This window comes from Panonychus citri, unplaced genomic scaffold (assembly GCF_014898815.1).
Source record: "Panonychus citri isolate SS breed McGregor unplaced genomic scaffold, ASM1489881v1 Contig00138, whole genome shotgun sequence".
Classification (NCBI taxonomy): Eukaryota; Metazoa; Arthropoda; class Arachnida; order Trombidiformes; family Tetranychidae; genus Panonychus; species Panonychus citri.
The window spans coordinates 5,041,464-5,064,068 of NW_026515543.1; the positions used below are offsets into that span (position 1 = coordinate 5,041,464).

Here is a 22,605-nt window from a genome sequence, read left to right on the forward strand (position 1 = left end):
TTGAGATGCTCGTTCAAAAATCTATGACCAAAAAAAGTTTGATTCTTAACTAGAAAGTTTCTGATTCGTAATGATCAATTCATTTTAAGTCCATTTATAACAAATATAAGAGAAAACATTCAAACGATTACAATTAAATATCAAAATTAATTAGAGTTAAACCTTAATTCAGTAAAATCATGATTGTTATATTAAATTTTTTTCATGTTTTCGATTGTGTTGAACAGAGAGATGGTAAGGTGATGGTCAGTGGTGTGTGGTCAGTAATTTGAGAAGTGGAGAGTTTATTTTCTCGATTAATTAAACAATCAACGTTTCGCTGTGAAAGATTTGAGTCAATCAAATTAAATCGAATCAATATTGAGACCGAAATCCAGTAGATGGAGCGATTTTGTTCAAATTCAGACTCTGAATACAAAAAGGGAAAGAGAGAAAAGTTTGTTAGGAGGTAATTTCAAATTCTGTTAATCGAATTTTAATTTTAATCATTTTCGTTTTAAATTTAATTTTTCTTCTTTTCCCTAATCGAGCCAACTATTCTTTCCTCCTTATTTTTCTATTCTAATTACACGAAGATTATTTTCTTAATCAATTAAATTTTTCTCTCAAGTTTAATGCGAGAAAAAGTCTCGTTATAATTTGAACAAAGTGATTACATTGAATTTGAATTAGAAATAATTAACTCTTATCAGTGACTGTGATCGTCGAGGATTTGAGGCTCTTTCCGTTCGTTTATCGGCCATTCCAAGTTCCAAATGACCCTTTGCAGAATCGACTGACCAGTATAAAGCTGATAGTTGATCAGATGATTTACTATGACAATGGTGATTCCAGTTGACAATTCATTGAGTTCGATGTAATTTGGTTTAATAAGTTCTTCAATTAACTAAATAGTTTCTGACCTAACCCATGGACCTTGAGACCAAATGACCACTCGAAATCAATCATGTTTAGAACTATTTTCAAGTGTCCCATGAAGAAGGTCACTACCAAGCAAATCGATAATTTTTAAGGCCGTCAACTTCACGACTGATTGTCCTTTGATAGATATTAAATTAAACTTATGTTAGAATCATTTTCTAACAAGGCTGCCGGACACTCGTTAGCTCACAAGGATGACCAGAGTTAGAAATGTTTACAAATGATTCCTCCTGGAAGTGAACCTTACAAATATTAATATAATTGACTTTATTTAATGATCAACACGAATCTTTAATTGAATGAGTATAAGATATTTAAGGTGAAAAATGAACTAATTGTTATTGTCATTTGCTGCGATTAATTAACGAGTGTAAGTATTTTGATGATTTTATCGTAAGCTGATTGAGCCAAAGTAATTGAACCGTTTGAACGAAGCGTCTCCAATGTTGTACAGTTTTTGGGAATTGAACGGTAACAATTAACTGACCCACCGAGATAATCAGGTAACTCATTCAACGGAATATAATCAGTAACTTGTTTGATTGAGATGAATTTGATTCGATTCTTAACAGCTGATGGATACCAAGTGAATGCGAGAGTTTTAATTGCTCTTAGAACCCAATTGAGGTTGATTATGAGAATGTACTTTTGCCCGGCGGGGAAATAGTTTTTCAATGATGAATTGATGAAGGCCAACATTTCGGGATCACCTTGGGCCAGTGAAGCGTTTGAACAATCAAACACCAAAACCCAACCACCGGTCAACGGGAATGACCTGGAACCCATTTCGTCCGCTTTGTACATATGGAACATGACGAACTGTTTAACAAGACCAATAAGTTCGGGAATTTTGTAAAAATGAGACACTCGAATGTGAAGAACAGTGTTACCGGTGTTATCGTGGCCTAAGATGAAAAGTCCACCGGAGGAAAAAAGTTCAACGGGAAATGTTTCCTCTGAACATTTGTCCAAACCCAACGAGTGTCGCCATTCAAGAGCCCCGATGATAAACTGTACCGAAGGCTCAATGTGACCTCGGCGACGTTTCATATAACGGCAAAGTAAATTGTCGTCGATCATTAATTGTGACAATAGACCTTGATCCAGTTTCTTATCGTTAATTTTTGAATAATTGATCAAATCGCTTCGCACTTGGGTCAACGATTCAAGAGGAAAACAAAGATTGAGCTTTTCGTTGATTGTCACTTGCTCTGTTATTGATTCTCTTGCAATTGATGAATTGTTGTTATTATTTTTCTCAATTGATGGTGACATTTTCTTTCTGTTGATCAGAACAATTAACTCAAACAAACAGCACAATCAAAATAATTTTTATCAATCAGAGAGACACATGAGAGAAAAACTTTAATCACTTGCAAAGATCAATTCAAATGAGCGATTAGCTTGAAATGAATAACAAATGAAAAGATTTAAATTCAATTTAATTGCTGAAATTGGTTCCACATTTAATCACAATCCTAGAAAATTTGATTAGTATTAAATTACCTCACAATCACATAGATTCAGTCAAAATTGATGATCGCTATTAAATAAATCTATCAATTTGGTTGAGCACTTCAAGAGTTGTTGATAAACTGATCAATTTGATTGAGATAATAGTTAAGGGTGAATGTGTGTCCAACAAAAAAAAGTTAAAACCTTGATTAACAATTAAGAATCAATCAAGATTCACAACTCAATCAGCAGGAAATGCTGATCAACTGATTAAGAAAAAATTTTCTTCCTAATCAATTGTGTATTTTACAATTAACACCAACTGTTAATTTTACTATCGCCATTTCATTGATGATGATTTAACTTTTTTTCTCATTCAATCATCATAATTGGTTAATTGTTTGGATTGAAAAGTGAAGTAACAATCAAACAAACAAAAAAGATTCAATTGTAAATGTTACTTTTTTTTAATCTCATTCAATTGTGTTTAGTTAATTGTTAGCGTATTGATTTTTTGCCTCATCTGTTAATCAGAATCTCAATAAATTTAATTTTCTCGATTTTTTTCCAATTCCAATTCCATTTCAACAATTAATTCTATTGCTAGTTAATGTAATTGAATTAGTTGTTCGCTCCATTTTTCAATCCGATGACATTTTACTTATACTTAATCCAATGTTACTCTTCATGTCACTGGTAACAGTTAATTGTTACTTCTGATTTGTTGATTTAAATGTGATAATTTATTGTCAATTTACTTCTCTATAATATTTAATTGTAGACTTGCAATCGAATGGGTTTCATTGTTTGTCTTCAAGTTGTTACTCAGTCAACATTTTCGTTGCTCATACAATTAATTATTGTTCATATAAATGAATAAAATTGACATAAGGATACAGTTGATTAGCTTAAGTCTCCAATTGGCTCTGAATTTTTCTCCATGAATATATGGAATCCCTTCCATTGGATTCCGCCTTTTTGTTGACACTGGAAGATATTCAAATAAGTAACTCGTTGCACTCGTCAAACCAGGTAAAAGTACTTAAATCACAGAAAGTGAGTGAGAGAGAGAGAGAGAAGAGTCTACAAAGATGATGAAAATGCGAAAAAGCAAGATGGCGATCGAATGGCAGAGAAAAGGAAAGAAGATTTAATCTTAGCCTTGGCCGTTCCACCAAAGAGACCAACGAAACACAATTACCAAACTTATAGTGTTTTTCTCTCTCTTCTAACTGAAGATTAAGATGATAAGTGTCCAGAAAGAGAGAGAAAAGGGAAGAAAATAAAGAGAAGAGAAAAAAAATGAAAGATATAAAAGTCTCAATGACGTCAAGTGTAAAATCGTCAATGTTTTGGCTCCGATTTTCATCTTCTCTTCTTTTTGAAGGAGTTAACACTTTTCTTGTTTTCTTCTTTCTTCTTGGTAATTTGTTTTTCTGTCATCAGGTAAATCACTTTCTCTTTTCATCTTCTCTTAATCAAAGTTTCTCCATTCAATTGTTACTCTTAGTTTTTGTACTTTTCAATTTTTTCTCGAAAAGTTAACCAATCACAATCAACAAATTGTTCCTCCGATTATTCAAAACAATCAATTCTCACATGATGAAATATCTTTTTGTCGCAGCGTTTTTTGCAATTCTATGTGAGTATTTGTCTTTAACTTTCCTTTCACTCCTTTTGTTAATTATTAATCAAAATCAATCTAATTGCAGACTAATTGTAAATCTCACAATTAATGAGAAGACAAATTAACATTTTTTCTCTTCTTTTTTTCTATAACCTTAACCTTTCTCCAAATTGTATAATCGTTTTGTTTTAATCCAGTTCTTTATCGACAACAATCAGGTTATGGTCAACATTCAATGTGAGAATAGTTGATTTAGCTTTTAATTCAATTAGAACCGATAAATTTGAATGTTATTCACTTGCAATTTAATTTCAATTAATTTTTCTCTGTTAACCTTTTTCATTAATCAATTTGCTTATTAATTAATATTAATGATAATCTTATTATTGTTTTCTCATTTCAGGTATCGGTGAAATTCAGAGTCAACAATGTCACCTTCGAGAACTTGATCTTTGTGCTGCAACTTTATTGGTTTTTACCAATAATCCTTCAGGTAAGAAAATGTTTCTTCACAATTAGTCTTGAATTCATTCACTTGGAACAATTGATTACAATCACCTAACTGATTAACTATTAACCCTTTTCGTTATAACAATTAACATGATAATCATTAAATAGACAATTTTCCATCGCATTTCTCCCGTTTGAATAGATGTGTTTACTTTTATACTTTTGAGACACCAAGAGTATATTGAAGTCTATTGTCAATAAACAATAAGTTCATTAGTATTAATCGAAACTCAGTCCATAAAGTAAAAGTTTATTTTTAATGTGAATGTTTTTGTTGTTGTTTTCTTGAAAATAACAATCAGAAACTCTCAAGGTTCGTGATGCAATCGATTCATTTTAATGGACAGTTAACTAATTGTGATGAAATTGACAATAACCTGACGAACAATTTAAGGTTTGACAATTGCACCATGATGATTATGATTAATGTTTTATTTCTATCTAAGGGCTTTTCCATTAACTAATTTTTTAAACCAATTTGATTAATCTGAATTAATTAATCATCACTACGATTAGATTACTTGTTGGTTATTTGAAAAGCACAGTGGAAGTTACGGCAAAAAGTTAATGGAAAAGGTAAAGCTCGATTATTTTTCGCAATCAGCTGACAATTAACCAATCAGCTGATATTTTAATCAACATTCACCGAGTTTAATTCAGTTTTTCAGTTAATGGAAAAGCCCTTTAGTTGATTTGATGATAATATTTCTAGTCTATTATTTTAAACTTAAATTTGAACTTAAATTTACAACCACAATTAATATTTCAGCATAATTGTACTTTTAATTTACAGAGATAATTGTAGAGGACAATTAACCTTGAAATCAGATTGTGTTATTATCATTCATTTTTCCCTTTTCCACAATTAGCCAACCAGTTCCTAGCCAATCCTATCCTTTCAATTATTGGCTATTAATTATTTTCTTTTTCGGCTGATAGTTTGTTAATAATAACAATTTGATTGATCATGTTGTTTGAGGAAAAAGTCCTTAAATTAAATTGTTTAATGTTGAACAATTAATGGTTAGCTTTCTTAGGACATTTTTACCCTTATGGCTATATTTAAATATCTCATTCGTCGTAGACAATTAAGCTCATCATTATGGTCGCTAGCACAATCAAATTTTCTTAAACTATTAACTAACAATGATTAGAATAATAATCAACTTTGTCATTAGTTTGATGATTAGCAAAAAGGTTGACATTAACGGTTGACTCAATTTGGTGAAATGTTCATGTTAATGGTTTTCCTTTTCATGGAATGAATTTTGATTTGATTAGCGACACTTTCAAACAAAATAAAGCTGATGATGTATTCAAAATGAATTTATAATAATTGGAAATGACAAATTAACTAATTAATCCGATGAATTGGTTATATTATGAATTTTTATTCTTATTACGTTATCGCAATGACGCTTCAATTATCAATCATTTCTGTTGATATTTTTCCTGATGCTAATTATAATACTGAATGAATACTAATTTGAATTAATGTTTTATATTTAACTATAAATTTAATTGTTTGCTTCTTTTAATTCTGTAAATTTAGAAAACACTGGAACTGATGATGAGATCGAACGACAATGTGGATTCATTCGAGAAGCTGAAGAGTGTCACAAGAACTTTACTTCTAAATGTGCCACTGAATCGCAAAAGGAATTAGTTGATTTCCTTGGAACTGGTGGTAAAAAAGTGGCCGATGAATTTTGTACCGCTGGAACTAAATTACGAGAGGATTACAAGAAACACGCCAAGTGTATGTCCGAATCTCGAAAAGATTCCAAGAAATGTACAAAAGACTTGAAAGCAGCTCTTGAGATTATCTCAGACGCTCAATGGGATAAACGTATTTCTACCTCGTGTTGTGCCTTCAATCGATTCGACGATTGTTTAACTTCAAATTTGAAAGCGAAATGTGGAGACGAAGCCGTTGAGATCAGCCGTAAATTGGTTCGATTAGCGGCCTCCCGATTACCTGAGATCGTCTGTCAATCCTACAAGAAAGAAAAATGTGAAGGACTTTTACCTCCCTCTGGAACTGCACCGACCGGAACCAAATCGAACAGTCTATTATCTCGAGTATTCTCAACGTACGTTGGTAACTCTGAATAAAAAAAGTTCGTTGGAAAAACAAATCGAAACGATTATTGAACAATATCGAAATGATCAATTGGCGCAAACGACTGGAAAATTTTCCCTTTTAATCAAAAAACTTTTTTTTTACAAACACTTTAATAATTTTTCATTAATCATTGGTTTTAACTTAATACAATCCATTGATTGTACGATCACAAAAGTAATCACAAAATCTCAAAAACTTTGAGGCAACAACATCAAGTCATCATTTGTAATCAGTTCCTAAGAAAATCACTTTCTCTTAATTCACTTGTGGCTATAAATTTAATCCTCTAAAAATTAATTGTGGAAACTTATATTTACCTTAATAAAATCTTTTTGTATTCTCATAACAATCAAGCAATTGAATCAAAATTATTCTCACTCATGAAAACGAGAGGAATGAGCTGATGAGCTGATGAGCTTGGAAATGATCATATTAAGAATATCAAATGTTTCACTAAATAAAAGTGATTAAGGGTCGATCCTTACCCTTACCCTATCCTGACCCTTACGGTCGTCATACAACTGAACAGAGAACAATTTTTACAAAGAAAAAGTATTTAAATGCTTTTTCTAATTAGAAAAATTAAGAGAGCTTATTGTTAGAAAATTTTTGGGTTTTCATTCGTGTGCGTGCAATCAATGCTGCGAGCACGTGGTTGTGTTCACTTTTGTTCACTCTTTACTTACCTTTGATATTTACCCTTCACTAGCACTAGTTTCAACGAAATTTACTGAGTAACATTTTAAAACGATCCATTTAAAGGGCAATTACGGCCCAATTTCAAAAGAAATTAATATTACCCGGTGGATATAAACAATTGATCTTTAATGAGTCATGCGTATACAACTCAATTGATAATTTCATTCACAAATTTTTATCTTTAAGTCATTTAATTGATCACTTTTTATAATTATAATTTTAATAAAAACCAATAGATGTCAATACTTGAGAACAGTTAAATTAGATTTAACCGATAAGTTCCCAATAAGTTGATTGAATTAACCCTTGAGGTTTAATGCATTATAATGATTAGTCGAATGGGTAATCGGTGAGATAATTAAATCAATTTCCACATTGAATCAATTATGGGTAAGACTCAATTTATGTCCGACAGCTCAACATTTTCAATTTTCAGCTAATTTTTTTTTCGGCTTGGGGTTCGGTTTGATTGTCTCAGGTCCTCCGGGCCTTTCTTTGACCATAATGACCCTTAATAGTCAAGACTTAACCTAACCTAATCCAAACAAACACAATTATCTCAACAATTAAGTCCATTTTCATATTGTTTAGCTTGAACCTTAAGCCGAAAAAAATCAGCTCCAATTGAAAATGTTGAGCTGACTGAGATACACTTGAGTCTTACCCAATTATGATTTGATCTCATTTGTTTCATTTGCTTGTGGTCTTGATTATTACTGTTGCTAATTCAATCAATCTTAAATTCTGCCACACTAATTATCTAACCGTGATATGTTCAAGGTAGATTAGACCAATGCCAGAATTGTGATATTCAATGGATTAGTAAATTGTCGGATAGATTGACAAATTAATCTGGTGATGATGATGGTGAACCAAATCTCCTGTTAACACACAAACACCGAGTTAACATTTTCCTTTTTTCTATTTTCAATTGTTGACAATTTAACTCAAGGTTAACATGCACAATTTTTGAACCGTTTTAACAGTTAATTTGCTAATTAATCAACACAAATAAGCAAATTCGCAAGTCGTACCTGAGAATCAATCTATTCGATTCAACACAAACTCGCCTGTTTTTTTTGTGTTTAATTATTTTACTTTATTGAAAGTAAAACAATTAGCTACTCAAACATGTTCCAAGAATCATTGATTATCGTACGAAATTGATTGAGAATCAATAAAACTGTAAATTGCTATCAGGTGATAGTTTTAACAATTGGACTCTAAGAACAAGATAATTAAGGTTACATTTATCTCTTTATCTTTAGTGACCGTCAAAGAAAAGGAATCAAGGAAGGAATTAAGAATCAGGTAAATTGAACAATCGTTAGAAAAAAACAAAATGGAGGCGTAGAAAACTGAAACAAGATGAAGAAGCGGATATAAGATGGAAGAGGAAGAAATGAGAGAAAAAAGTAACAATCAAGGAGAATCAAAAGTCGTACGATATTATTAAGGACAAGTCGGAACAGAATCTGGTTCTGTAGCTGATTCAGTTCATCAATTGATCATGTCAATGATAATCAAATTGAGTAGATCGTCAAAATCACGCCAGAAAGAAAGAGAAATGATAATACCATGTAAAAAGAAAAGAGGAAAACAGCCGAAAAAGAAGATTGTCAATGAGAGAGAAAAGAGGAAGGTCATTCTATCTCTCTCTCTCTCTCTCTCTCTCTCTCTCTCTCTCTCTCTGCTGATGATGATGATGAGTAAATGATCATGCACCAGATGAAGATGAAGATGGTGATGATGTAGATTACAGCATTGAAAAGCTCTTCTCTCAATCAATTTCATTCTGATAGAAAGAGAAATTTTTTCTTCTAGTCGTTTTTACGAAATTCAGTTTTCCCCCTTTCACATTAATCTGATCGTTTTTACCCAATTACGCCGAAGGGAACTAATCATGTTAACATGTAAACGTAAATTAAGCTTGAATTGTCATGAGTGTAGAGAATATGTTTTGAGAAGCAAATTACCTTCTAAATTATAACCAGTTCTTGTTTTTCTTTCGATTTGTTTAAATTTCCTCTTGGTGTTTTCTCTTGTTCCTTATGCTCTGTTAATTTAACATTTTCCCTATTCCTTGTAATCTTTCAGTTGATCATTCTCCTTCCCTTTTTCTCTCTCTCACACTCACAAATTAACACACTTTCTCTCTCTCTCTCTCTTTCATGTGAATTCAGTTGTTCACTCTTGATTGTTAACCATTCTGTTGAACGATAAATTGCTGGTTTCAATTGTTTTTTCATCTTTCAGTGAATTGTGACTTAGAAGATCCCCTGAAGAATCGCCAATCAACAAGAAGAAAAATTTTCCTGATTTTGTTTTGTTCTCTTACAAAATAATCAAAACAACAATCAAAGGATTAAGATAACGTTTAGGATTCGAGGTGTTAAACTAATCCAAGATGTCTACAGCTACGGTTGACTCAATGGTTACCATCAAATCTCGTGAGAAAATGTCATCAATCGATTGGACAACACGACCTGGTTTACCTTTTACCTTTTCGTTTGAAATAATTGACAATATCGATGAACGGATTAAATCGTTGGGCGATAGTTATAATCTCTGGATTGTCTGTTCACTCGCCTATGTGTTTATAATATTTACTCTTCAAAGCTCAATGAAATCTCGTTCATCATATTCTTTACGTTTACCGTTAATCCTTTGGAATTTTGGATTAACCATTTTCTCTCTAGCAACTGTCCTTCGTCTCGGACCCGATCTTTTATCCAACCTTAACAATAAAGGTCTTTTCGCGACCTTTTGTGATTCCTCATCTTTCCACTTTGACCCTCGAGTCAAGGTGTGGATTTGGCTATTCAGTTTATCCAAATTAGTTGAATTTGGTGACACTTTTTTCATTGTTCTTCGTAAACAATCATTGATCTTCCTCCACTGGTTCCATCATGCAATTACCCTTCTTTACACCATGTTTGCCATTGGTTTCTATCTGCCCGCTTATGCCCGTTGGTTTATGACCATAAATGCCGCTATTCACACTCTAATGTATGGTTATTATGCTGCTCGAGCGGCTCGAATACGATTCCCAAAGTTTGTTAATATGTCGATAACCAGTCTACAAATAATTCAAATGATCGCCGGTTTAGCAATTAATGGAACCACTTTCTATCATCAGATGACTTCTTCATCTGAATGTGATGGTCATCCAAATGCTTCCATCTTCGGACTGGCCATTTACACCTCATTTTTCATTCTTTTCTGCCAATTTTTTATTCGTTCTTACATGGCACCCAAATCATACACCAAAAGTAAATTAATCTCAGATTCTGATAATAATAATCTCAACTATTCTAATGGAACTAAAAAACTTCAATAATATTATGATTGGAATGATATAAAAGTCATCATCATTTCAACGATGTTTATTTTGTATTTGAAAGAAATTATCTCCAACAACCGATCCTTTGAATAAATTATATTATTCTAATTGTTTGAAAATTTATCTAAAAATCTATCACGTTACTTGTTCAATAAGAATAGAATTGCAAGTTCAATCGTCCAACTTATCGAAAGATTGAATTTTCGAGTCTTATCTATTCTTAAATAAAAATCATAATTGTACATCTTTATATCTCAATTCTATAGAACTTAAGTTCGATAAATTGTTCTAATCGATTTATTTTCTTTCTTCCATGTTATGGAAAGACGGGAAGCGAAACGACGAAATTCACTTTTGTCCTTTGTCCTAAAAGTTTAATCACAATAGATTCGGTTTTGATAACAAAGATGAGAATCTATCATTTATAAAAAGAAAGTGAATCGATCATAAGAACCAATCTATTTGGACAATTTACTTGATTGTTCTTCATTTGGGTCGGTACAGTTTCAAGAAGCTCAATCACTTCCTTGGCCTCGGGTCATTGGTGAAAACAAGATTTTCTAATAAGCTAAAGGAGGTTTGGTCAATTCTAACGTCTGAAACATGTAGTTGATCTGTCCAGTGAATAAAGAACGGAAATAATCATGATAATTATACGAAAAAAAGTGGAATTGATATTTGTTCCGATTGACCTTTCATTCACTTTATTTCTTTCAGCTATTGGCACTTTCTTAAATCTTTTAGTCGCTTGTCCACTGGCACTTATTTCAAGTTCAAATTTATATTCGTTTTAATCAATCGATAAATTTTCAGTTGCTCTTCAGATGGAATCTTTTCTCTTGTTAATTGTTGAGTGTGATTCAATGCTATCATCGAATTTCTGAGCATTGTAACCACGAGTTCCTTTTCTACAGGCCAATTAAATTTCCACTAGAATAGAATAATTCTGGTAAATCAACTTGGTTTTTATCAATAGAATTTTTCAATCAATTAATAGACTCGAATCACTATTAATAGTATTAATATCTTGAGCTTTTTTTCAGCTTAAGACTTGTGGCTAATTATGAATTGATCCTTTTAATTTGTTTAGATTGTTATTATTGATGAATGAAAACCTAAGGACCAAATAGTAAAAAGTTTGTTACCTTTGACGGATCGATTTGTAAAAAAGTGTCAACAGCAAAGGAAATTAACTGATTCTCAAGTTACAGCATTTCTCAATACTCAAGATTTATGCTAATAATCAAATTAAAAGTTAAAAAATAATTAGAAATGAATTGAATTGGAAAATTTAATTTTTACTCAATGTAATTATTGATTATTACTCTCCTTTAATTTGTTTTTCTTTGTAAACAAATTAGAATTGATTAATATGATGCATTTGAATTTGAGATCGATTTTTTTTATCAGTGAATGTGATCGTTGTGGGTTTGATTCTGTTATCCGTTTGGTTTCATCTTCCTCGTCATGAAAATCTTTTGTAAATTTTGTCTTTTGATCGGAATTGATACTTGGAAGGAAATATAAGGATATAAGGATAGAACGAAAAAATGATAGCAAGTATAAAGTGAATACTATTGATACAACTAAAAAATTCTACCGAGGATAAATCGTAGATGGAAATAGTTGATATTGCAAAAAGTGTGAGAGCACGAAAAATAGTCCATTGCTCTTTTGTTTGAGTTTAATAGAAGAAAATTGGACTTTTCTGGATCGATTCCAAATTCTTAGGATCTCAATTCATGAATATGAAAATTTATTCCAATTTAGTTATATCATAGAAAACCCATCTGATGAAAAAAAGGAGAGAAAAGTTGATTAGAATTAAAATCAAACAGTAGAAATTGCAACTTACTCTTCCAAAAATGAGGGCACAAAAGATGCATGAGCAGAGAATTGAATTTTGTAAGGTAAATCTTTTAGGACATTTTCATAGGCCTCGAGAGCGGAGGTACAACCCGATCCAATCGCCTGATAGAGAGAGAGAGAGAGAGAGAGTTGAATTAGATTTCCAATAATGATGTAAATTTACTAAGACTTACATGATTGAAATATTTACCACCGGCGGGTAAACATTTAAAAGAGAGTAAAAGTATTTTTTTAATAAATGACCAAAGATCGGAAGCGACTTGATCATTACTGTCACTACTCAAAGGAATATCCGTTAGATCGTTGAAAATAACGTCAAACTTTTTACCGTTAGTTGCATATTCTTCCAGATACTTGATACAATCAGCGACAATAATTTCATATTTATCAGTTTTCATCTGATCCATTGTAGAACCACAAGCACCACGAAGATGAACTCGACAAGATTCAATTACAACTTGATCAATATCAATCATAATAACATGTTTAGGATTCTCTTTGAGCAGTTCATGAAGAAGGCCACCATCACCACCGCCAAGAATTAAAATGTCTTTATCCTTGTAATCAAAGTGTCCAAAGTGCATCAATCCATGAGTGTAGGGTAAATCTTTCTCGGCCAAATTTTGCAGATCATCAAGAAACAGCGCATTTCCAAGCGTCTTAGATTTAAGTATTTTCACTTGCTGATAGTCCGATTTTTTATCAAACAAAACTTGCTCGAAGTCATATTCAAGTAGTCGATCATCAGATGAGGCATAGTAATTAGGAACTGAGGTTCCTAACTTAAGAGCTGGTATTTTCTCAACACCGCCACCGAGAAAATCGTTAAGTTCATTTTTAAGATCGTCAACCTTACGACTGATTGCCCTTTGACTATCTGTAGATTGTTGGGGAAAAAAATACAATAGAAAAATTAGTTAAGCATAATTAAGAATCTAAAATGGAAAATTAGAAGAGGCGATTGACTGCAATAAAAATTGCAATTAGTTGAAATCATCTAGGGCAAAGTTCAATATGAACTTCATCCTTAATGGTTACATTGCAAAGAGTTTTTGAGAGAGATGAAAATTGGAGAGAGAGAAAGGATAAGAGAAGAAGCTTAAGAAAATAGCAAAAGAGTTGTCGGATTATTAACCTTAGGTATGATCTGATTAGAGATCAACCAGATGAGGTTAAAGAGCAAAATTTCAGTAAATTGAATAAATCTTACAGTTAAATTGAGGTCAGAAGGAGAGATGAGAAAAATAAACAGGAAATTCTCAAAGGGATGACTGTAAGAAACAATAGATGAGAGTCTATTTTAATGTAACTAAAATTAGAAAATGATCAATTCTTACCTAAAGCTGATTGATCCCATGTAACAGGATATTCAATATTAAATGTGATTAGTTGATTTGCATTGTAACGGCGAAGAAGAACCGTTAAATTAGATTCAATAGATGAGAACAAGGCAATGGAACCACCGTCACCAGGAAGTTGAGCTTCATAAGAAGGGTTAACAGTGAATTTGGTTTTAAGTAAATCTTTAGCTCGAGATAAAATGGCCTCTGGACCTAATCCATTGCAACAATCCCAACGTATTGAAATTAAATGACTGAAAGCACGATTAGTTGGTGTAGACATGATTACCAGGAGAAAGATCAAGAGATGAGATAATAAGTAAGAAACACGCGGGTTAACCCAAATGAAAGTGAATGAGTATACAGGGTACACAAAAGATTTTATATTAAACCAAGAATTAATATATCACCTGATGAAATGGAAAAAAAGAAAGCAAAGAGTAAATGTCAATAGAAAGGAAAAAGAAATAGAGTTTGCTCTGAATAGAGATTATGGAAATTGTATAGTAAGTAGACCAGAAACAAAAAGGAAGAGAAGATTATAAATAAGAACGAGATACCAGGGGAAAAGTAGAATCAAAATTGTTCCATATCAATAGAATATAAATAATCTATTAATCTAAAGGAATTAAACAATCAGAGAGAACAAAGAAAAAGCAAGAATATCAAATGAAAGGGTAACTCTAAATGAGAGAAAAAAAGATTAATTCAAATCAGCGACCAACTTTAATGGAAAAGAATAAAATTTACTTACTTTTCGATTAATTTACTACTTTAATTATCACAAATGGAAGAAAAAATTGATTAATTAATGAAGAAAAAACAATTTAAATGTTAATCAAAGAGAAAGTCAACTAATGACAATTAGGAGCGAATTCGAATTTTTTTTAGTTGTTTACCATCGATTACATAACATCGATATATCGATTTTCTAATTTAATTGTTGGAAAAATTATATTTTTGTTAATCGAGTTTCTTTTTTTTTCTTTATTAAATGAGATTATCTCTTGGTTGATTTAACGGAGAGATTAATTTACATCGTAATGTAACAAAGTACCAAGATTAATTTTTACAAAAAAGTTTTGGTTATTTTGTCATTTTTGGACTTTTCAATTTAGTCTATGAACTAAATTGTCTTAATTGGAGAGAAAGAGAGAGCGAAAGAGAGAAATTATACCAATGGTTAAATTGTCACAATTGAATGTTGATTGTTGATTTGTACATAATATAATGTATGATGATTGATTCTCAATATTAGTAGATTAATGGCTGTTGAGTAATTACATTAATCAGGTTTAAGAAGTTTAAATGTTTCAATAATCACAAATTGTTGTTATTGATTAATTTTTGGAAATAAAGATCACTTAAACCATTTAATGGTAATAATTAACAATTAAAGTGGAGAAGACACACATACAGACACACACTCATAACTGAATTAAATTGATCTGGTTCCACAATGTTTTTTTCTCTCTATTAATAATTATTACAACTGGAATTAGTAACAAACTAATCAGTTGTTGGCCAAAGTTACGATCATAATGATGTTAATAATTAGATAAATATCACATGGAGAGAGAGAGTCTTTATATTCACGGAGTTGTTGATGTTGAATGTTAATCCGATTGTGAAGGCTTATTTTTTTTTAAGTTGAGCAATTAAAACACAAGAAAAAAAATGGCGAAGAAAAAATTTCCAATTGCTTAAGTTTAAATGAGTATCACAAGTAGTTGAAATTAAAACGGCTTAAAGCTTGTGGTAGACTCGCAATTATGTGCCCATAGCCCTGAGCATTATCAAATAATTCAAAAACTGGCGCAGCAACTAAACGATAATTACGAGGAACAATAAATTTAGTCTCTTCGGGCAATTGAACTAATATTAATCTTTTATGTTCCTTGGGTTTGGTTATATGAGCAGGAATATATGGATATTGAGGTGGATCGAAATTAGGCCTCCACCAATTACCGATAACATCTTCAATTTTCCAATTAGCCGCCAATGGATCTTCCTTTTCTTCCTCTTCATGGCCTAAAATTTCATTTAATAATCTTTTCAGTCCACCAACTTCAGTCTCATCTCGATTTAATTCACCACCGGGCAATTTAAAGAAGGTTGTTCCCAATTGTAAGAGTAAAACATGAGGTATTTTATGTTGATGGACCAAAAGAACCGCATCAACTGACCGTCTCATCCCATAGACAGCAAATTCTTCCTTCATCCGATTAAATCGAGCCATAATGGAAGCATCTTTCTCATAAAGAGCATTTTTAGTACCAAAAGAATAACTATCCAAAGAATATCTAAAAACCAATTATAGAAGAAAAAAAAAGAAACAGAGTAACAATTAATCCAAATGAAGAAGCAAAAAAAAGAATAGAATCCAAAACCATCAGAATTGGAAAATTGTAAACACAAAAACACCGACCAATGGTCAATATAAAAAAAGATACACTAACACAAATTAAGGAATAGAATAAGTAGAAAATCAATTTAATTACTTACAAATTAATTGTCCGATTAGCATCAAGAAGATACTTATTAAGTGTAACCTCTTCCTTGATTTGTGGGCAATTCTTAGGCCAACCAGAATTACCTTTAATCGGAGGTTTCAAGTCACCATTTTCACTGTCAACATTTTTTCCGGAAGAACTCATATCGAGAAGAAGATTAAGAACACACAAAGTTAAAGAAGAATCAATTTAACCAGAAAAAAAAGACAAAATAAAAGAAAACCAGAAAACCAAAACCCAAAGAGAAAAGATAATTAAACCAAAAAGATAAATAAGAAAAATTCAATCATATGGTGAGGAGAAAACAGTAAAACCAAATGGTCTCAATTGGTTGAAAAGAGTAACTAATAAGATCCAATGGAAAGAAAAGAACTTGAATCAATTTGTTAATTGTTGACCAAAGAGTAATTAAGATTCACAAAGAAAAAGAAAAAGAAAAAGAAACAATAATTAACCAATTAAATTGTAAAAAAGAAAATGGCAAGAAGAACATTTAACATGAAGAACATTTTCTGCAAAGAGAATAGAACAAAAAACCAGATTTGTTTTCTATTCTATGACCAGAATCTGGTCACCAGATGATTAGTCTTTTAATCCTTGCAATTGTTTGTATTAGTCTTTCACTCTTGTTGATTCTTGTTAATTGTTGATTTTTGTCTCTAATTTTTTGGGTCAATTGATTGTATTTAAATTGTTTCTATTGGAGGTAAATTTGTTTCTTCAAATTGTAAGTGATTAAAGAAAAGGATAATCATAAGGTATCTTGGATAATGGGATTATCTTTGCTTTTAGTTTCTGTTGTAAACAATTGTCAACATGGAGATTAAAGGATTTTGATCACGAGACGTTAATGGATTAACTTGGAAAATGTTTCATTAGAAAGGTGTGTCAAGTATAATTGGTAAATATTACTATTGTTTACCAATTAATCACCAAGTGATGTAAAGGTAACGTTATTTTACATTGAAAAATAATTTCTCTCTCTCTCTCTAATTTACTCACTATTTTCATCTCTTTCAATCACCACTCTTATAATTTCCCATTAATTATTCACCTTTCCATCAACATCACCTCATCTCAAGTTTTCTCTTCCTTTTCTTCCTCATCATCATCACAACAATCTTTCTCTCTCCTTCTCAATTTTTGCTCTTTCTCTCGTTAATCTCTCAACTTATCATCATTGGCAACACTTTACTCTCCTCCATGTTTATTACGACACTTTTATCTCTCATCCATTGATCCAATAAGTCTAAATAAGCTTCATCCACTACAAGATCCATTCTAATAGTTGACCATGTCAACAACAGTAATCGCTACAAATATTTCCCAATCAGTGATAATTAAACAATAGGAAGAACCTGAACTTAAGATCAAATATCATCTGGTTTTCTATTCTTCTTCTCTCTCACTCACTCAGTTACTCTCCTCATCTCTTTTTACCTTCACTGTTGGTTAACATTAACCATCTACACATACACACCGAGTGTCGTCTTCCTTTCTTCATTTTCTGGTTTTTCTATTTGTTTATTTTGTTTATTTTTCTTTTTTCATCTATTTTGATTAATTTCCACTTCTCATTCTGTGTGGTTTTACCACCTTGTTTATCCTAAATCACCATAAATCTTTGGGATACCTTGATAATTGTGATTTACCCAATATTTTTAATCTCTTTTCTCTGATCCTCTTGTTCCCATTTATATCACAGTTTCTCTATCACCAGTTACATTATTGTTGTTTACTATCCTTATTACAAATATTGTATCATATTTGATAATCTACATCAATCAACAATCAAATTTTTCTAATTTCTTCTTCCTCCTTCACTTTTTTTTCTCTCTTACCTTTTGTCAACAAACCAACAAACCAAATCTTTAATCTCCAATTGTATATTGAGCCTTCCATTTTGTTTTGCTCTCTTTCTAACTCATTTTTTTCTCTGTCTCCATTTCTTTTTTTCTCTCTTTTCTCTCTGACTCTTCATTTTCACTATCACCTCTTTCTGTTGCTTGTTTTCTCTTTATCTCTTCAGAATCTTCCTCACTTCGTCATCATCATCATCATCATCACACCATATTCCATTGAAAATAAATACCAACATCGTTTGTGTAATATCAACATCATTTACAAATTCTCTGTACCAAATCAACAACCACAACATTTCCCGAGGAAAATTAAAGTCTGACGATCATCATCATCTCATCTTATCATCTTTATCTTCGTTAAATTATGTCAGCTCCACGTGAGCCTAGTCAACAGATTAGGTTAAGTGGACACACTTTAGACAAAGCGACCAAAGCAAAGGTTCATTTGGAAAATTATTTCAGTAATTTGATTGCTCAGCATATCGAAAGGAAAAATAGGTAAGAAGAAAATGAAATAATCCAAGTTAATAATATCATTTCTATTGGTATGATTAACTGTTTTTTTTAATTGTGCATTGAAACGATTTACAATGGTTATCATGATTATGCTGAAAAATTTTCATTCCTTGAATTCATTTAACCGATTTTTATTTATCAAGCCAGTTAGAGTTACAATTCAGCTTATAAATAGTAGGCGTCCTTGATTGTTGCAATTAAATTGACAATTGAACGAATCAAGAACAGAATCTATGTTAACAATCACTCTGATAAACAATATAATTATTACAGTTATAGGAAAATAGAGAAACATAAAATGTTAGCCTCAAAAAGAAAACAATAATTAATCACCAAGTAAATATTCAGCTTGACCATCATCAGGATCATTTGTTATACTTTTGTTTTGAATTAATTGGTTTCCTCAATCTAATTGTATTTATTTTTTATTCTCTTCTCTTTTTTTTTTCTACAGACAGGAAAGACTTCTTGAATCGCTGAAAGATGAATCCTTAACAGAAGAACAGGTTGGTTAAATTCTGTTTTTTGTATGATAAATTCTCAATTAGCGGAAACAGGAATCATCTGAACTTTTATTTCCATCTTTAATCGACCTCCCCCGATACTGATTCTTTTTTTGTTTCCATAAAGAAATTGCTGCTTTTCATTCATCATCAGAATTCCAATCACCCTGAACCCTTAATTCAGTTGCAAGATTGTTCCATTCATCTATACAATTCTGATTCTTCCGCCTCTCTCTCTCTGTTTAATTCTTACAAAGTTTTCATTTTCTTTTCCTTTGTTATCATTTTCTAAAACTATTGATCAAGTTGATTGTCCAAAATTATTTTTCTATCAATTAATTTGATACTTAATCCAATTTAAAATCTAATCCATTTCTTTTTTCCCCCTTATTTTAACACATTGGATTCTTTGGTTACGATTATCAATTGACTGACTTTTCCCATCACCTGGACTGATGAAAATCTATCAATCAAATTGTTATTTAAAGAAAGAAGATCTTAGAAAGCAATATGCCAAAAAGGAGACACAATTTCTCCGTCTGAAGCGATCCCGACTTGCTGTTGATGATTTCGAACCTCTTAAAGTGATTGGTCGAGGTGCTTTCGGTGAAGTTCGTTTAGTACAGAAAAAAGATACTGGTCATGTTTATGCAATGAAAATCTTACGAAAAGCCGATATGTTAGAGAAAGAACAAGTTGCCCATGTTCGAGCCGAAAGAGATATTCTGGTCGAAGCGGATCATCAATGGGTCGTTAAAATGTATTATAGTTTCCAAGATTGTATTAACCTTTACATTATTATGGAGTTCCTACCGGGTGGAGATATGATGACACTATTAATGAAAAAGGATACCCTGTCCGAGGAGTGTACACAGTTTTACATTACCGAAACGGCTCTTGCAATTGATTCAATACACAAATTAGGATTTATTCATAGAGACATTAAACCAGATAATCTATTATTAGACGCGAAGGTAAATTGAGTTTCTTATTTTACTTCATCATCAAACATGAGCCCAATCCATTTATTAATTGTGATACAATCCTTTTTTCTGCTTCATTTTCAACTCTCATTAACTGTTAATCTAAAATTAATATTAATAATAATTGTGTTTCCACCTCTTCTAAAAGGCTATCCTAATTTAACAGCAATTTAGCCTTTCCTTTTTTCCTTTCCTTCTGCATGTTTATAATTATTTGGAAAAGTCATTTGATTTATTAATTTTGTTTTCTTTTTTATTGGTTAATTGGTTTTTAGGGACACATTAAATTATCTGATTTTGGCCTTTGTACGGGATTAAAGAAATCACATCGAACTGAATTTTATCGTGATTTATCTCAAGCCAAACCAAGTGATTTCTCATCCAATCCAATGGATTCCAAAAGAAGAGCTGAAAGTTGGAAGAAGAATCGTCGACAATTGGCCTATTCGACCGTGGGTACTCCTGATTATATCGCCCCTGAAGTTTTCCAACAAGATGGTTACAATGAGTCGTGTGATTGGTGGTCATTAGGTGTGATCATGTACGAAATGTTAATAGGTTACCCGCCTTTCTGTTCCGAAACACCACAAGAAACTTATCATAAAGTAATGAATTGGGAGAAGACTCTAGTCTTTCCTCCAGAAGTGCCAATCTCAAAACACTCAGAGGATCTGATTAAGAAATTCTGTTGCCAAGCCGAGAGAAGGATTAACTCACTTGATCTATTGAAACAACACCTTTTCTTTAGAGGAGTCGATTGGGAACATATAAGGTAACAATCAGCGATTAGATTATCAAGACACTTAAACTAATTCTTGTTTTCTTGAAATTAATCATTACAATTAGGGAAAGACCTGCAGCAATTCCGGTAGAAGTAAAAAGTATTGACGATACATCTAATTTCGATGACTTTCCCGATGTTGATCTCAAAATACGTAAGTAAATCGAAGTCAATCAATAATCGATCAACTAATTGATTTCCCTTTTTTTCCTTTAGCCTCCGCTCCTCAAGATACCGAAACTAGTCCCAAAGATTGGGTGTTCATTAACTATACATATAAACGTTTCGAAGGTCTTACCCAGAGAGGTGTTAAAACTCCTAGAAAGAGTTGAAAGAACGAGTGATAATTATTACAATTATAATGCTGATAATTATATGGATAATAATTAAAACTAATTAAAAATATAAATAATAACTGATTTAGGAAAAGCAAAAAACACCAACACTCTTGATCCTCTTGGAAACTGAAACATTTACTTTTTTTGCCATAAAAAAAACGAGACTTTAATTTTCGAGTTAACCATTACGACAATTTGTTAATTATCACATAAATTATCATATTCAAATGATAATCTCCTCAACAACATCATCTCTCATCATAATCAAACTGGACAAACTAAAAATACAAAGACGATGATTTGACCAAAGGAGTTTACCATCGGATAATATTCACCATTAGATTAATTTGTTGCAATTTCAATCAATCAATTAAATCGGACGAAAAAAGAAAAGTGAAATTATGTTTACCAGAACGAGATTAAATTTGAATTATCATAATGAACAATATTAAAACCTGAAGAGGAAAAGGACAATCACAATTAAAGTCAAATTGATTATAAATGAACATTATAGTTGAACAATTATCGTTGGCAACAATTGAATGAGAAAAGATGATGGATATGACCAATTAATGAATTAATGAATTAATGATAAGCTTAAGGATTTGTAACAAAGTTGATTGCAATTAATGTAATGTCGATATGTTTTTAAAAGGATTGGATGTTAATTACAAGATGGACAATTTAACCATAAAAACCTAATTGATACCCAAGAACCTGCGTAATTACATGAACGTTTAATTGAAATTGTTCTGATTTTTATTAAAACCAAACAATTATATTAAAAAGTTATAGTTTTGTTATGTTTTGTTATGTTATATTGAGATTTTTTGATCGGAAGTTGAATCAAGTGAACGTGTTGATGTGATTTAAGTGAATCATACCCCGAATATGAAAGAGGGAGGAAAGAGAATGACAAAGAGGATGAAGAGAAAAAGAGAGAGAGAGAGAGAAGTGACTGGCAAAATAAATGGATCAACAATATAAACAACGGAAACAAAGAGTACTGAGAGAGAGAGAGAGAGAGATGTAACATGGAGAATGGAGTGAATGAGAATCATACTCTGGAATATGAAATACAGAGTTAATAAGTTAGTTAATTTTCTTGTATTGACCAAATCATTTTCTTTTGGTGTGGTCACCATGCTGCACTTGATTGTCGCCATTTTCTAATTTGATTCTGTTCTCTTTGCACAGGAAAATGTCCAAGAATTGTGTTA

General features: G+C 31.5%; 6 protein-coding genes across 6 annotated transcripts; 3 read left to right on the forward strand and 3 right to left on the reverse strand.

Annotated features, from left to right (window-relative positions):
- Positions 1–1,179: 1,179 nt before the first annotated feature.
- Positions 1,180–3,663, reverse strand: LOC128393150 (motile sperm domain-containing protein 2-like). Its single transcript, XM_053353279.1, has one exon. It carries the CDS (start codon positions 2,194–2,196, stop codon positions 1,279–1,281), a length of 918 nt encoding a protein of 305 aa, XP_053209254.1. The 5' UTR covers positions 2,197–3,663; the 3' UTR covers positions 1,180–1,278.
- Positions 3,664–3,792: 129 nt separating this feature from the next.
- Positions 3,793–6,987, forward strand: LOC128393151 (uncharacterized). Its single transcript, XM_053353280.1, has 3 exons — positions 3,793–4,018; positions 4,407–4,496; positions 6,066–6,987. The coding sequence occupies exons 1-3, from the start codon at positions 3,976–3,978 to the stop codon at positions 6,626–6,628; spliced, it is 696 nt and encodes a 231-aa protein (XP_053209255.1). The 5' UTR covers positions 3,793–3,975; the 3' UTR covers positions 6,629–6,987.
- A 1,039-nt stretch (positions 6,988–8,026) lies between these two features.
- Positions 8,027–10,930, forward strand: LOC128393221 (elongation of very long chain fatty acids protein 6-like). Its single transcript, XM_053353343.1, has 2 exons — positions 8,027–8,648; positions 9,521–10,930. The coding sequence occupies exon 2, from the start codon at positions 9,745–9,747 to the stop codon at positions 10,675–10,677; it is 933 nt and encodes a 310-aa protein (XP_053209318.1). The 5' UTR covers positions 8,027–8,648; positions 9,521–9,744; the 3' UTR covers positions 10,678–10,930.
- Positions 10,931–11,970: 1,040 nt separating this feature from the next.
- On the reverse strand, positions 11,971–14,776 carry LOC128393315 (spermine synthase-like). Its single transcript, XM_053353468.1, has 5 exons — positions 14,644–14,776; positions 13,887–14,299; positions 12,723–13,426; positions 12,536–12,651; positions 11,971–12,470 (listed from the first exon to the last, which is right to left on the reverse strand). The coding sequence occupies exons 2-5, from the start codon at positions 14,170–14,172 to the stop codon at positions 12,437–12,439; spliced, it is 1,140 nt and encodes a 379-aa protein (XP_053209443.1). The 5' UTR covers positions 14,173–14,299; positions 14,644–14,776; the 3' UTR covers positions 11,971–12,436.
- Positions 14,777–15,581: 805 nt separating this feature from the next.
- LOC128393317 (cleavage and polyadenylation specificity factor subunit 5-like) lies at positions 15,582–16,972 on the reverse strand. The gene is made up of 2 exons (XM_053353472.1): positions 16,395–16,972; positions 15,582–16,192 (listed from the first exon to the last, which is right to left on the reverse strand). The coding sequence occupies exons 1-2, from the start codon at positions 16,544–16,546 to the stop codon at positions 15,610–15,612; spliced, it is 735 nt and encodes a 244-aa protein (XP_053209447.1). The 5' UTR covers positions 16,547–16,972; the 3' UTR covers positions 15,582–15,609.
- A 237-nt stretch (positions 16,973–17,209) lies between these two features.
- On the forward strand, positions 17,210–22,192 carry LOC128393314 (serine/threonine-protein kinase tricornered-like). Its single transcript, XM_053353467.1, has 7 exons — positions 17,210–17,349; positions 18,432–18,762; positions 19,235–19,286; positions 19,772–20,257; positions 20,542–21,038; positions 21,113–21,201; positions 21,264–22,192. The coding sequence occupies exons 2-7, from the start codon at positions 18,629–18,631 to the stop codon at positions 21,377–21,379; spliced, it is 1,374 nt and encodes a 457-aa protein (XP_053209442.1). The 5' UTR covers positions 17,210–17,349; positions 18,432–18,628; the 3' UTR covers positions 21,380–22,192.
- The last annotated feature ends 413 nt before the right edge of the window (positions 22,193–22,605 follow it).

Excerpts from the sequence above, each read along its gene's own strand:
- LOC128393221 (XM_053353343.1), top strand. The coding sequence starts at position 9,745 with ATGTCTACAGCTACGGTTGACTCAATGGTTACCATCAAATCTCGTGAG.
- LOC128393151 (XM_053353280.1), top strand. The coding sequence starts at position 3,976 with ATGATGAAATATCTTTTTGTCGCAGCGTTTTTTGCAATTCTAT. Across the intron at positions 4,019-4,406 it reads AGCGTTTTTTGCAATTCTAT|GTATCGGTGAAATTCAGAGT; the intron begins GTGAGTATTTGT and ends TTCTCATTTCAG. Across the intron at positions 4,497-6,065 it reads TTTTACCAATAATCCTTCAG|AAAACACTGGAACTGATGAT; the intron begins GTAAGAAAATGT and ends CTGTAAATTTAG.
- LOC128393150 (XM_053353279.1), bottom strand. The coding sequence starts at position 2,196 with ATGTCACCATCAATTGAGAAAAATAATAACAACAATTCATCAATTGCA.
- LOC128393317 (XM_053353472.1), bottom strand. The coding sequence starts at position 16,546 with ATGAGTTCTTCCGGAAAAAATGTTGACAGTGAAAATGGTGACTTGAAA. Across the intron at positions 16,193-16,394 it reads GCTAATCGGACAATTAATTT|ATATTCTTTGGATAGTTATT; the intron begins GTAAGTAATTAA and ends ATTGGTTTTTAG.
- LOC128393314 (XM_053353467.1), top strand. The coding sequence starts at position 18,629 with ATGTCAGCTCCACGTGAGCCTAGTCAACAGATTAGGTTAAGTGGACAC. Across the intron at positions 19,287-19,771 it reads AATCCTTAACAGAAGAACAG|AAAGAAGATCTTAGAAAGCA; the intron begins GTTGGTTAAATT and ends TGTTATTTAAAG. Across the intron at positions 21,202-21,263 it reads CGATGTTGATCTCAAAATAC|CCTCCGCTCCTCAAGATACC; the intron begins GTAAGTAAATCG and ends TTTTTCCTTTAG.
- LOC128393315 (XM_053353468.1), bottom strand. The coding sequence starts at position 14,172 with ATGTCTACACCAACTAATCGTGCTTTCAGTCATTTAATTTCAATACGT. Across the intron at positions 13,427-13,886 it reads ATGGGATCAATCAGCTTTAG|ATAGTCAAAGGGCAATCAGT; the intron begins GTAAGAATTGAT and ends AACAATCTACAG. Across the intron at positions 12,471-12,535 it reads GTGCCCTCATTTTTGGAAGA|ATGGGTTTTCTATGATATAA; the intron begins GTAAGTTGCAAT and ends TTTTTTCATCAG.